Source organism: Tiliqua scincoides, chromosome 4, assembly GCF_035046505.1.
Source record: "Tiliqua scincoides isolate rTilSci1 chromosome 4, rTilSci1.hap2, whole genome shotgun sequence".
NCBI lineage: Eukaryota > Metazoa > Chordata > Lepidosauria > Squamata > Scincidae > Tiliqua > Tiliqua scincoides.
The window spans coordinates 129,588,847-129,603,829 of record NC_089824.1 but is presented as its reverse complement, the minus strand read 5'-3'; the positions used below and the strand labels follow the sequence as shown (position 1 = coordinate 129,603,829).

At 41.3% G+C, this 14,983-nt stretch overlaps 1 protein-coding gene across 1 annotated transcript in view; it reads right to left on the bottom strand.

Annotated features, from left to right (window-relative positions):
- Positions 1-14,983, bottom strand: part of COL11A1 (collagen type XI alpha 1 chain) — a 284,888-nt gene that overhangs the window by 123,546 nt on the left and 146,359 nt on the right. The window contains exons 23-27 of the mRNA XM_066624556.1: positions 14,695-14,748; positions 14,166-14,210; positions 5,826-5,879; positions 2,830-2,874; positions 27-80 (exon numbers count right to left, since the gene is read on the bottom strand). Coding sequence (XP_066480653.1) covers positions 27-80; positions 2,830-2,874; positions 5,826-5,879; positions 14,166-14,210; positions 14,695-14,748 — 252 coding nt within the window. The remainder of the gene's footprint in view (positions 1-26; positions 81-2,829; positions 2,875-5,825; positions 5,880-14,165; positions 14,211-14,694; positions 14,749-14,983) is intronic.

Sequence of the window (14,983 nt, the reverse complement as noted above, 5' to 3'; positions counted from 1 at the left end):
AAAATGAACGAAAGTATTATCCATACCTTCACACCACGGGGGCCAGGATAACCAATTGGTCCCTGAGGACCTGGAGGACCCTAAAAGACATTGGATTATATTATTGGAAAACAATATACATAGACGTGTCAATTAACGTTTATCTTCTAAGGGTGATCAGGTGTTTCTGAGTATATCACAATTCCAATGACGTGTGATATACTCAGATTATGATTTCGTAATTGCATCTCAAGTGCTCTAGGCCAGTGGTTCTCAAACATTTAGCACCAGGACCCACTTTTTAGAATGAGAATCCATCAGGACCCACCGGAAGTGACGTCATGACCGGAAGTGACATGATGATGTCAAGTAGGAGACTTTTTAACAATCCTAGGCTGTAATCCTACCCACACTTACCCAGGTGGATGGAACATCAAGTCTAATATATTAAAGACAAAATATTGAATTGAATGGGGACCTAACTGAAATTGGTTCACAACCCACCTAGTGGGTCCCGAACCACAGTTTGAGAAGCACTGCTCTAGGCTGTTGCAAAGAATTTGGTGGTTCTGGGGGAAAAAATGGTGCACATATTTTTTTTTCCCAGGAAAATTGCTTACAGGTTGCTTACAGGTATGTTTGAAGAAAAATTAAAATGATACAATAAATTGTGCGATGGAAACCCAACTGAATGCAAATTGCCCTGTTTGCGGAACTCACCCAGTGTGTTCAGAAACTCATAACAGGGGAATATTGATCTAACAGAGGAATAATACTCAAGGATATCAGCAAGTGGCACACCAGATAATGCAGATACGTCACTTTATATTGCTGCACTGGCTAACACATCTAAAAATCAGTCGTCTCTGCAGTTCATATTGTGGTTTTCAGACATAAGTGACAAAATGAAGTGACAGTATACCATTCATTCTAATGGTATACTGTAATTTATGCAGTTTTCCTAACTGATGGCAGAGAAATTGGAGACTTGGCGGACCCACCATATGGAACATATTCTCCTGTTCGCCCTTTTAGCATGAGCAGACTGGTTTTGCATATAAACATAAATGAAACTGTTGACAGAATAGCCATTTAAAAATGACCAGTGCATGCTAGAGGAAAGATGGAAATAAAACCATGGGTTCAGTCTACAGCAACATGAATTTTACTTGATATTTCAGAAATTCTTATAGTCAATGAGTTGACTATAAAATGAGTTGGTCAATAGAACAAGTTGCCCAGAGATAATATGTAATCTCCTTCTCTGTAATATTTTCTAAAGGAGGCACTTGATAAATATTAAGTACAGTTAAGTTTGAGAGCTGGTGTACATGAGCCACAAAATGTTTCCAACTCTTCAGGCCAATTCTGATGTAATTTTCTTTCCCTCTACAGAGGAAAACTTGTGAAGAAGTGAACCTGGAAAGTTTTGAATTGGCACACAGATTATGCAGGAATGATCTAGAAGCAGGAGACTACATTTCTGACTGTTCCTGCTCATGGATCATTCCTGCAACAGCAACACAGATTCTGAATTCATCTAAAGGACTCTGCATGTGAGCAAGCACACTTATGCATCAGCCTGTCTTCTCCTACTAAATAATTACATCAGCATGGGCAGATCAAGTACCACTGGAAAGCTGAAAAGAAAGGAGTGGTATCTTGCTGTGTTTGGCACAAATACAGGTGGTACCTCTGTATCCATGAGGAATCTGTTCCCGGACACACACCCTCATGGACACCGAAAACCATGGACACCGAAATCTGCAGTTTTCGTAGCCCACCTGAACACAACTGCCCTTGGCCTCGGTGGGCTTCAGAATGCCTCCTAGAGCAGTGGTTTTCAAACATTTCGCACCAGGACCCACTTTTTAGATTGAGAATCTGTCAGGACCCACCGGAAGTAATGTCATGTCCAGAAGTGACATCATCAAGCAGGAAAGTTTTTAACAATATTAGGCTGCAATCCTACCCACACTTACCCAGGAGTAAGTCCCATTTACTATCATTGTTTAAAGCATATACATAGTAGCCTGTTAAAAGTATAGATCTGTAACATTTCTCCAAATGCAGTCATATATACCTTTGTAGCATCAAGTCTAATATATTAAAAATAAAATATTGACATGAATGGGGACCCACCTAAAATTGGTTTGCGAGTCACCTAGTGGGTCCTGACCCACAGTTTGAGAAACACTGTCCTAGAGGCAAAAAAAGCCACTTTCGTTTTTTCATCAAAACCAAGGAGCTTCATCCAGGGCTTCCCTGGCCCTCCTAATGCCTTTTAAAATCAACAAAACATCACTTCCAGTTTTGATGAAGCGCAGCTCTGGTCGACCTCAGAGGGCTCAGGTTAGGCTGATTATGGCTCAACATGGGTCTGGGGGGACCCACACTGAGCCAGATCTGCGGATGGAAAATCCATGAATAGGCTCAACCTCTACCCAACTTTCCACCCAGTAGATAGCCCCTAACTTGACCTGAGGGGTACGTAGGACTGAAAGGGAGAAGGTGGTGACTGCCTGAGATAAGAAAGAAAAAGTCTAAAGATACTCCACCTAAAAAATGAATAATACAGATGGCAAGTGCAAAGGAGAGGGGAAACTGACATTTCAGCACACACTGCAGACACTGGTGGGCTGCTTTCTATTTTCTAAATAATGTCAAAACCTGTGGTTATTTCTCAGTGGAGGAAGATATATTCATTTAAAACTGGCTCAGTGATTTAAATTTTCTGCAAGTCTATTTTCCATCAACTTAATTTATGGCACAAGAAGAATCTTGCCAGATATTTGATCCTATGCACAATGAGAATAATACACGTTTATGGAGAAAAAGCATAAAACATACCAATGCACCTTTGTCTCCAGATTGTCCTTCTTTGCCTGGATGGCCCTATTTACAAAATATATAGGGGGGGGGGGGAAGTCCACTTAGTATATGAACTATATATTATTATACAGACATATTTGACTGGATACACAGTACATATATATATTTTTTCACACTCAATTGTTTTAAAGAGGATGGACTTATCCACATTACAGATCTAAACTGGTCTAATAGAAATCCTCTCTTCCCAGGAAACCCTAGGGACTGTAATTGGTTAGGGTGTAAAAAGAGATAAGACAATATTACAATAAGTACTTTCTCTGAATGTAGTGTAAATACATTCAGATTATAGTACAAAAATAGTTTAAAAACAAAGAGAGCCTGGAAGTAGACATGAATGCGCCTAAGAACAAGATATACAGTCCCCACTCTAGACCATGTTACAGCACAGCTTGGCAAAGATTCTTGCGCATAATGGGAAGATAAGACTAGACATCCTTGCACGAGTCATTCTGGTACGCACATAGCTGGTGCCAAAAGGAGCACTCCCATGGTTCTCCCTCCTCCTCCTGCATTATGTCCAGCAAAAGAGGAACAATCTGCAATGTCATCACCTTGCACAGTAGCGTAGCTACTGGAGAGGGGCAGAATGGTAAGTCTTGCAGGTGCCGCAGCATGCCATGTAAGCAGTCCCTCCTGCTTGCTATCGGAACCATTCTGCCGAGAATGACATTACATCATGCATTTTGTATTACTGGATATTAGCAGGAAAAATGGAAAGAGGAGATGAGATGCTGCTATTTTTGGCAATGTCTAGTTGCATTTTAAGACATGCATTGGATTTCTACAACATGTACACAGAACCCTCAGAATCCTACTTTAAAGCCTCTTGAAAGAGTTATGGAGAAATCAATCAATCAATAAACCTAATCATATTGATAATGTTATGTTTCTGCAGTGACTTTCCTCGGAAATGTGAATCACTATTGAAAGCAAAAGAAGTCACTGTTTTGTTTTAGGTCTGAATCACTCTGGGGGGAAAAAAATGCAGGAACACATAAAACACTGAATATTGTGTCTTCGCTCAATGCATTTTCTCTGGAAAATGTGAATTGATTAGTTTTATCTGTCACCGAACATTACACTAAGCACACCATTAAAGTTATGACACAACAAAATGAAAGCAAACAGTAATGGAAATATTTTATAGCATGTGCAAATCAATAGGCAGAAGGGTCTTTTTTCCTGGCTGGGCTAAATCCACATGCAGTTAACGACTACAATTAATCTTGAGTTTTGTTGTCCATATAGCCATCTTCAAAATACCAGAGTAATCATTAGTTTTGTTCTGTGACCCGAGCACTCACAGCTGCCTGGGGATGCCTTCTCAATTCATTTGGCTCATTTCTTTACTCCCTGTCTTGGTATCACTTCTCCTGTCCTTCCAAGGTTATCACTTGGTATAACACTTGCTGAGCGTGTGAAGCACTTCAGATATATTGTCTTCATGTATTTATTAATTATTAACAGTATTTATATACCGCTTTTCAACTAAAAGTTCACAAAGCGGTTTACAGAGAAAAATCAAATAACTAAATGGCTCCCTGTCCCAAAAGGGCTCACAATCTAAAAAGATGCAAATGAATACTAGCAGACAGCCACTAGAACAGACAGTGCTGGGGTAAGGTGGGCCAGTTACTCTCCCCCTGCTAAAAAAAAAGGAGCACTCACTTGAAAAAGTGCCTCTTACCCAATTAGCAGGGGTGTAACAACACTACATAGTAATTAAGTGTCATTAACCCCATATTACGGACAGGAGAGCTGTGGCTCAAAGGAAGTGGCTCAAAGTCTAATAGGCTACCTAGAATACTCATGGTAAAGATGAGATCTGAACCATGGAAGTCCTGAGTCAAAGCTCAGTCTCTTGTAGCACAAACCTAATCTTGCGCTGAGTCAGCGCAGGCCTCCTAATGAAGTGAGCTCCTGTCCACAAAAGCTTATGAAAAAAAGGCTTTTCATTAAGGTGCCACACAGTTCTTTGTTTAGACCAATGGTTCTCAAACTGGGGTGTCATGACGCCCCAGTCTGAGAGCCCTGGGCTCTGCCCCCTTAAGGGGCGGGGAGAGGGGAAGGTAGAGACACAATCTGCTGAATCATGACTCTTAACAGGGTGGGGCACGCTCCCACTCACACCCACCTGCAGCAGCCTCCCAGGGGTCAGAGGAGCCCAGCACAAGCCTCAGTAAGGCTATCCACACAGCACAGACCCCTGCAGAACGCGATTACAACCACTTCCGGTTTTGCAATTGAGAAACAGGAAGTGGTCACGATCATGTTCTGCAGGGGTCTGCACTGCATGGAGAGCCTTGTTGAGGCTGGTGCCAGGCTCCTCCGACCCTTGGGAGGCTGCAGCAAGTGGGGTTGAGTGGAAGCGCGCTCCTGCACCCTTCCACCGCAGTGCGATGCTGGGCATCACGTCGCTGCCTTCCTCCCCACCCCAACTGCCTCCCTCCCACCTGCGTAAGGATTTACAGGCTCTCAATCTCTACCAGAGAGTGTGAGAACCACTGGTTTAGACTAACAAGAGTTTACTCATTCCTAATTTTATTATTTTCATTTTGGAATAAACCTAAGCATGTTGAAACCTAAGCATGTTGAAATGCTCCAAGGGAATCAGAGGGAAACAGCTTACCAACCGAAAAGGATTCATGCTTAACTGAAAAAAACCCATTCTCTCCTAATGTTTCCACCATGCTCATTTTCCCATCCTTTAAATCTGTACTAGACCAACCAGGTTAGACATCTAAATGCTTTTTTATTTCAGCGTCGCTGCAATTACTCATCTGCCATTTCAGTGGCTCTTTTTGAAGCTGAAAGCCCTAGATGAGAAGCACAGATCAAGTCCTCCATCAAATAATGAAACTGGATATGTTTTACAATTTTTTGAGCATGAAGCTGCAAAGTGATTTTTCTTTAAAAAAAAAATACAAAAAAGACTATCTTATACTACTTACAGGCGGGCCATCAGCACCAGGAAGTCCAGCAAGGCCAGGCTTGCCCTGTGGTCCCTGTGAAGAGATGAAGGAACACTTTTGAGAAACCAATCAACAGATAAGGCACTTCAGGCTGCAAATGTCTGCAGGCAGAAGATTATTTGTGAAGAACAAAATGTAGTAGTAAGAAGGAAATGGGGCGATCCAGCTGTGCAAAATGGTGGGTCGTGTTTTGCAACCAATGCAAAGCACACTGACCACCAGAACATGCATTCTGACAGCACAGCGAGTCAACAGGATTGGGTCCTTAGTCTGCAATTCTAGACAGGTATAACCTAATTATCTAATGATTTTTCATCCATGGTTTTATCTCAACACAATGACAAGGGCCCTTTAAATTAAAGGAAAAATGTCATTTAACAATAGCCTCATTGATGTGAGAGAAAGCAGCCAGCTGACAATCCATCAATTGTTCTCTCTCTCCAGGCACTTAGAACAGTATCACTCCAAGGTAAGTGACTCTTCCCTACCCCCCCCCCCGAGCATGTGAAAGAAAGATAATCACTTCACATTCTTTCCCAGCGCTGTGCTCTGGGTTAAAGGAGAGGTTGCTGGCTCAGAGTGAAGACTTTCTAAGCGGCTGGAGAGATACTGATTGATGGCTTGACTGCCTAATGACTCTGCCTTACATCACAAAGGTCAGCAAGGCTGTTTTTAAATCGCCTTGCAAATGGACTGTTTTTTAAATGGATTTGCTTTAATGCAATTTTTGCCACCCACATGAGTTCTGGGAAGGAATCCTCGTGAATAACGAGACTCAACCTGTACAACGTACCTGGATGTAAATCTCACTGAATTCAGTAGAGCTAACTTCTAAGCAGATATGCTTAGGATTGCACTATAAGGTGATTAGATACACACCAGTGAATCTCAGAGTTCTTAGATATTCACAGTGACAGGACCATTGGTCCTGGACAATTGTGTTCCAGTCAAAGGTGTCCTGGCATTGGGCATTTGTTACTATTCTTTTTTGTGTTCCTGACATTTAGGTCCCAACATATGTGCATTTATATTATTGTAGATGTAATTTTTATTTTTAAAACACAAATATAGCGTTAGAGTCAGAATTAGAACTGGGATAAGAGGCTTAGGATATATGACATAAGTTTTTTTGCCCAGCTATGGTTTGATTGTTGCCCAGTTATAGTATGATGCAAATGACAGGGACAGAAGAAAAAAAAAATGAATGCAAATGTCCAGGGTCACCAATGACAGGGGCGCACTTGACCAGGACACAATTATCCAGCATGCAAATACCCTAGTATGGATATTCACATTTTCTCCCATGGGAGCGTCAACATTTAAATGTGAATGTTGATATTCACCACATGTAACAGATACATCAAAGTGGCTAACATTTAGTCATAAAATCCATACAGATAAAACTGACAAGAATCACAGAACCACAAAATAATAAAACAGCTGGGCAGTTTTACAAATCTGGCTTTCAGAACAAGCCCTCTTTTACTCTCCTTAATCTGTAGGAGGATGTTATAAAGAGGAGGGATGAGCCCAAGGGGGTGTACTTTTCATGATAATCTTCATTAATGTCAAAAGCACATCCCTTCTTTGGTAATCACTGTCTAATTACTGGGGATCACTGGGGAATTAAGTGTTAGAGGAAAGGCAACCAAGTAATCTGGTATTAGTGAGTTATGTGATTAGTCCCAGAATCATTGCCCTCACACTAACTGCAATTGTACGCAAACTCTGAATGGGAATGTAGCATTGTATCGCCTATCACAGGATTGCTAATTAACTTGGATAACTCAAGGATGGATACAACAGGGACAGGAAAATAAAACAGGGCATGGTGCCATAACAGTAGTAAAGACAGAAATACAAAATAGCAGCTGCAAAGATAGTTGTAGAGGAAATAGTGAAACAATTTCACATGTTATTCTTTCCATGTGAAAAAAAATCAGGATCAGTTTTAGCAGGCTAAGAAAAGATACTTTTACAGAGATAAATTACTGAAAGTTTCACAGGAAAAGAAATGGACAGTGGATGACAATAAAGCTAGAATTCTGAAACATGTTCCATGGAGAGTGAGGAAGAAGTGAAAAAAGAAGAAGTGTCAAGAGAAGGTGTGGAGACAGGCTGGTGGACACACCTCTAATTAGATTCAAGATTCAGGAGAGAAAAATAAGAAGGTTTCTATATGGAATAGACGCCATTTGATAGACTATTGCTAGAAACAAAAGAAAAATATATTTTAAAAAATGTATATGTTTTTATTTGAGACGTACGAAAAAATAATGTATGATAAAATGGGCATGAAATATAGACCATAATATCACAATAGATCAATGGGAACAGATCTAGAAGTCTGATATAAAACTTATTAGAACAACAAATTTTAAAGATATATAAAATGTTTTATAGATGGTATATGACACCAAAAAACTGGTAAAAATGAAACAGAATATATCAAGTATTTGTTGGAAGTGTAAATGTGTGGAAGGAACATATGGTGGAAATATGAAAAAAATGCAAATCTATTGGAGAATGGTAAGAAATGTAATACAAGAGATTGTCGAATTTATATCGCTGAAACCTGGATTATTTGTTTAATATTGTTTTAGATGTTATAAAGAAAACAATGTATTTAGTTATTATGATTTCAACTGTAGTGAGGATTTTATATGTTAGATATTGGAAGGATTTTAAAATATTAATGAAAGATGAATTAATAAGAGAAAATAATGAGGCAATGGACAGGCGTTCAGAAATTTTGGATTAATAACGAAAAGCAACACAAATTGAGCAATGGAAATCTTTTTATGCTTGGTTGAAAATGAAGTTTTAGAAATATATGATAGGGCATTTAGATGATTGTATTACATATATATTATATTTGATATATAATACATGAAGGATGAATGAAAAATGATATTAAGAGGTAAATTTAGAAGACAAAATTGATTAAGATACGTAATGATTTATTAGTTGTAGTGATATACGATAATGATATATGATTTCCTGCACCCCTTTTTTGTGTGTGTAGTGGTGTTGTTTTTGTGTGTTATGTGTTATGTGTGTTTGTTTATATTTGTTTTTGGAAAATAAAATAAAAAAATTCTTGATACTTTTAGCCATGCACTTCTATTCTTTTTTTTTGCATTCCTTCTTGTTAGCTTACATGACTTTTGCTAGAATCCTTTTTCTTCTTATTTGGGAAATACCTCCAGGAATAATTCTTCTGAAGGAAGTCTTATTGTCTTTTATAGCTTCCTCAACTCCACTAATGAGCCATGCTGGCCTTTTCCTGGATCTGGTGGGACTTGTCCTACTTAGGGCACAATCCTAACCCCTTATGACAGTGCTTTCCAGCACTGGCATATCGGTGCCAATGGGACATGTGCTGCATCCTGCAGTTGGGTGGTACTCATGGAGGTCTCCTCAAAGTAAGGGAATGTTTGTTCCCTTACCTCCAGGCTGCATTGCCCTTATGTCAGTGCTGGAAAGCACTGACATAAGGGGTTAGGATTGCACCCTTAGTGGTACATACTCCTGTTGAGCTTGTGTTACTGTGACTTTAACTAATCTCCATGCGCTCAGGAGAGAATTGGTCCTCCTGACTTTTCCTTTCATTTTCTTTTTTACCAATTTCCCTCTCTTTTTTAGAGGTCCCTTTTTTTAAAGCGTCTGCACAGGACCTCCTTGGACATTTTCCAAACATATAAATGAGAACTATGCTCACTGCTTCCTACCTGTTCAATGCTTACTTCTACACTGGTTTGGATTACTCATGTAAAACTGAGAAGAATCCAATGCCAGTTCAAGCAGTGATCTTTCTCCCTCTCTCTGTCTCTCTGTATACTGCTCAAAACAATAAAGGGAACACTTAAACAACACATCACTCCAAGTCAATCACACTTCTGTGAAATCAAACTGTCCACCTAGGAAGCCACACCGATTAACAATCAAGTTCACATGCTGTTGCACAAATGGAGTAGACAACAGGTGGAAATCATAGGCAAGTAACAAGACACCCCCAATAAAGGAGTGGTTCTGCAGGTGGTGACCACAGACCACTTCGCAGTCCCTGTGCTTTCTGGCTGATGTTTGGGTGACCTTTGAATGCTGGCGGTGTTGTCACTCTAGTGGTAGCATGAGGTGGGGGTTGTGCTGACAGCCCGACACCGTGCAGGACGTTTGGCATTTGCCAGAGAACACCAAGATTGGCAACCTCGCCACTGGCGCCCTGTGCTCTTCACAGATGAAAGCAGGTTCACATTGAGCACATGTGACAGACGTGACAGAGTCTGGAGACGGCAGGGAGAACGTTCTGCTGCCTGCAACATCCTCCAGCATGACCGGTTTGGCAGTGGGTCAGTAATGGTGTGGGGTGGCATTTCTTTGGGGGGGCCGCACAGCCCTCCATGTGCTCGCCAGAGGTAGCCTGACTGCCATTAGGTACTGAGATGAGATCCTCAGACCCCTTGTGAGACCATATGCTGGCGTGGTTGGCCCTGGGTTCCTCCTAATGCAAGTCAATGCTAGCCCTCATGTGGCTGCAGTGTGTCAGCAGTTCCTGAAAGATGAAGGCATTGATGCTATGGACTGGCCCGCCCATTCCCCAGACCTGAATCCAATTGAGCACATCTGGGACATCATGTCTCGCTCCATCCACCAGCGCCAAGTTGCACCACAGACTGTCCAGGAGTTGGCGGATGCTTTAGTCCAGGTCTGGGAGGCGATCCCTCAGGAGACTATCCGCCACCTCATCAGGAGCATGCCCAGGTGTTGTAGGGAGGTCATACAGGCACGTGGAGGCCACACACACTACTGAGCCTCATTTTGACTTGCTGTATGGACATTACAACGAAGTTGGATCAGTCTGTAGTGTGTTTTTCCACTTCAATTTTGAGTATGACACCAAACCCAGACCTCCACGGGTTAATAAATGTGATTTCCATTGATGATTGTTGTGTGATTTTGTTGTCAGCACATTCAACTATGTCAGGAACAAAGCATTTAATAGGAATATTTCGTTCATTCAGATTTCGGATGTGTTGTTTAAGTGTTCCCTTTATTGTTTTGAGCAGCTTATATATTCACTGGCATATATATACCAGTATATATATATATACCAGTAAGTGTGTGTGTTATATATATAAAAGAGAGATTTATATTTTTATATATATAAACTAGTAAGTGTATATATGTAAGTGTATATATGTATATATATAAAGAGATTTATATAGATTTATATTTATTTAAGAGATATTTATGTTTATATAAATTATATATCCCCGGATATATATAATTTGGTATTCGTTTGGGTTCCAGGAATGGAACCCTTGCAAATAATGAGGCTCCACCTGTACACACACACACACACACACACACACACACACAGGGTGACCCAAAAGTAAGTGGACAGTAGGTGGAATAAATGTTATCATTTACTGTCCACCTACTTTTGGGTCACCCTGTGTGTGTGTGTGTGTGTGTGTGTGTGTGTGTGTGTGTGTGTGTGTGTGTGTGTGTGTGTGTGTGTGTATACATATATACATACATACACACACAGAAACACACACACATATACAGTGTGACACACACAGACATACCGTCTGTGATCACACACACATACAGTTGACACACACAGCCATACCATCTGTGATCTCCAGTATGTAGATCTGTCTGCATGTGTTCTAACACATAGGAACAATGTGAGAAAGGGGGATTCTACCAAAAAACCCGTGATATTTTAACACAGCTAACTGTGGAGCTCAGGGTTGGCGACAGTCTGCTGTCTTGATTTGCCCTTCAACACATAAAAGAAACTTTATTCTGAGAGCCATTTGTAATTATAAGAAGACAGAACATAACTTTTAGAAATCAAATATTCCCCCACACGGAGAGCTATGCAAAAGTATGAATGCTAATAAAATTCTCCTGAGGAGACTGGAGACAGCAGTCCTTGAAATTAAAATGAATGAATACATGAATATAAGTATGGACTACTGAAGATATATGCCTAGAGAAAAACCTGTCTCCAAATTTTCCATATTTATTGCAACTAACAGCAAAAGCGGGAAGGTTTGGTCTGCTTGCAGGTGTCTGGAGACAAGCATAGGCCCATAAGAACATAGAAAACCCTGAGGGATATTAGACCAAAGGTACACCTAGCTCAGCATCCTGTTCCCCACAGTAGCTGATAAGATGTCTCTAGGAAAACCATGAGCAACTGAAGGTACCTGCTATTATTCCCCAATCATAGATATTCAGAGGCAAATTGCCACTGAACCTAGAGGTAGAGTGCAGCCATCACGACTAGTAGCTATTATAGTAGCAGCCCAATCCTACCTAACTTCCTGTGTGGTGATGTTTCTTCTCAGAGTATGGGGACATTTGTGTGACTGAGTAAACCGTAACAGCAGCTATGGGTCAACTTGGATCTGTGCCAGCTCAATTGCTGGTGCTAGTCTGAATTGATCTGTGGAGGTGGATCAGACACAGGAAAGGGGTTTGAATTTGGCATGCACTGACAAACATGCCCCCCTCCTGGACCCAATTTGCCCCCACCCAATCTCCTTCCCATTCTGTCCTTCTCTGCTCTGTTCTTCCAACTCCCCACCCATCTCCTGTGTTGGGCTTCCCTCTCTGGCAGGCCTCCCAAGGTTCACCAATGTGTGTGGGAAGGCTCCAACCCTTCCACCAGCGTGCCAGCAGCTTCTGTAGGTTATGGCTCAGTTCGGCAGCTGGCACTGGTGAAAAATACATTCCACGGGCATGGCAGCCCAATAGGATCAGGTTGTGAGAGAGACACCCTACCCTGAATAAGGACTCTCCAAATGACCCCATGGTCATGAAATCATACCTTTTACTTTGTCTTACAAAACTTACAGTGGAGGAAGGTGACATACTACCATGTAATGCCTATAAAGTGTTAGTTGGCATCCTTCAGTCTCAGAAGACTATAGTATCAAGCTCTGAATGGTGGTTCTGGAACAGAGTGTCCTCTCTAGTGCACGAAGCCTGGGTAAAGTGTAGCTCTGAACTAAAATACAGACATGGACAGAATGCACCAGGTTCAAGTCTCACTTCAGAGCAAACTCATGAGGTGTATTTAGAGAAGCCTCTCTCTCTCTCTCTCTCTCTCTCTCTCTCTCTCTCTCTCTCTGTGTGTGTGTGTGTGTGTGTGTGTGTGTGTGTGTGTGTGTGAGAGAGAGAGAGAGAGAGAGAGAGAGAGCCCTGTGAGAAATTATCTCCTTTTTACTTTTTAGCAATTCAGACACTGAACTTAAAACTGATATTTCAAATTTAGAAAATTGCCAACATGCCTGAAACTGTTATTCCAGATAAACTGGCACAAAGCCCATTCCATGGCCCTGAATATTTGACAGCTGAAAGGCACTTTTTTAGTCTCATGATAGATTGCGGGAAGTATCTGTTTCTGCAGTCTACAAACTTCCTGGAATAGCATTGTTGTGTGTCAAAAATATGTGCATTGTGTTTTCTAGTAAATTTTCCAAATCCCTGTCCCCATACAATGGAGGTGAGAAAAAAATAATGAAGAACAACAACAACAACAAAAAACCAGAAGGTAGCAAAAGAGAAAAAGCTAATATAGTTCAAAATGTTATGGCGACATGACCAAGATTTGAAGCAGATAACATTTTTGCATAGAAAAACTGCCAAAGTAAGTGGACCTAATAGGTTCTGAGTTCCAGGAGTAGCTCCAGGTCTCATGAGTGCTGTGGGCCCCCTCCTCCAAGGGTGGGGGTTATCTTCACAGAGGTGGAAATCAAAGGGGTCACAGAGTGAAGAGAAGTTACTGGTAGCTCTTTCTCTCACCCCATACCCTTTCAAAGCCTGGAAAAACTGGATTAGGAGTTGGTGCATTCTGTGGGCTACACCTCCAAAGGCCTCATGATCCCTGATGACTGATCCATCTGGCCAACCTCTGGTGCCACCTATGCTGATAAAGGAGACCATTGCGAGGCCTACATAAGCTGCTCAGGGCATTCTAAAGGAAGAATGGGCTTACAACTGTATTTAATTGATCAATGCATCAGTACGTACAAATAAGAGCAAATGTGGGACTCGGTGAATTAATAACTGCTTCTGTGGTACATAATTCCTCCACTGAAGTCACATTTTGTATGACTTATGAAAGAAGTCCAAAGTATTTCTAATGCCAGGTCTTAGGCAGAGAGCAGGTGTATCCAAGAGAACTCACAGCTCCTATTTGAAAGAAGCTAATGGCAGTGAAGTTTTTTAACCATACAAATACGTATCGGAGAGTTGATACCAGATCCACAGGCTGTCCAGCGATAGGCTAAGGCTTACCTTTTCACCAGGAACTCCGATTGGACCTTGAGGACCTGGAAGCCCCTGCGAACAAGAACCCAGAGCATAAGATACCAAAGAAAACAAGAGAGATCTTTTCACTATTTAAATGCCTCATTAGGTTGATTGAAAAAGTTCCTTTAAAAAAAGAGAACCAGATTGATCAGGAGGTTTCTGTGAGATTTTACACAGGCTCTTCTGCTGGCAGTGAATATGTAATATGATCCAGTTCAGAAGCCTCCTGAAGGTGTGGCTGTCCTTGTTGGCATTCAGGAAGCTCTGAATGAGTCATTTTTTTTTCTCCCAAAAAGTAAGAAAAATAACCTCTCCAAATAACCTCTCCAAACTTGGTTGAAAATTTCACTTTCACTTTCAGTGGTAACACTTTCAGGATAATTTTATTAAAGCCTACAAGCAAAATAAGCTCACTGAGGGGAAAAGCTCCCATCATCAGTACTCTCCTGGTTCTGTATAAATTGAACAGTTTCTTCAGTGAAAAGGGGGGAATTCATAATTGCTAAGCACTTACTTGTGGGCCTGGAATTCCTTGTTGACCAGGAGGTCCTGGTTCCCCTTGAGGTCCCTGTTGTGCAAAGAATACACAGAGAGAATATACGTTTTGGGCAAATGCAGTGGGATACTTTTCCTGTCAATATAATTCCCTGCCACTTTCATAAGTCTAGCAAATGTGATTTCATTTGCTGTTCTGTGTGAGTTTTCTTTCCTGATGGGCAGCCCAATCATGAACCCAGTGGCTCTGCTGGGTGCAGTGGCGCCAAAATGGCTACTGCTGCATCCAGCGGCAGCACTGAGGCTGC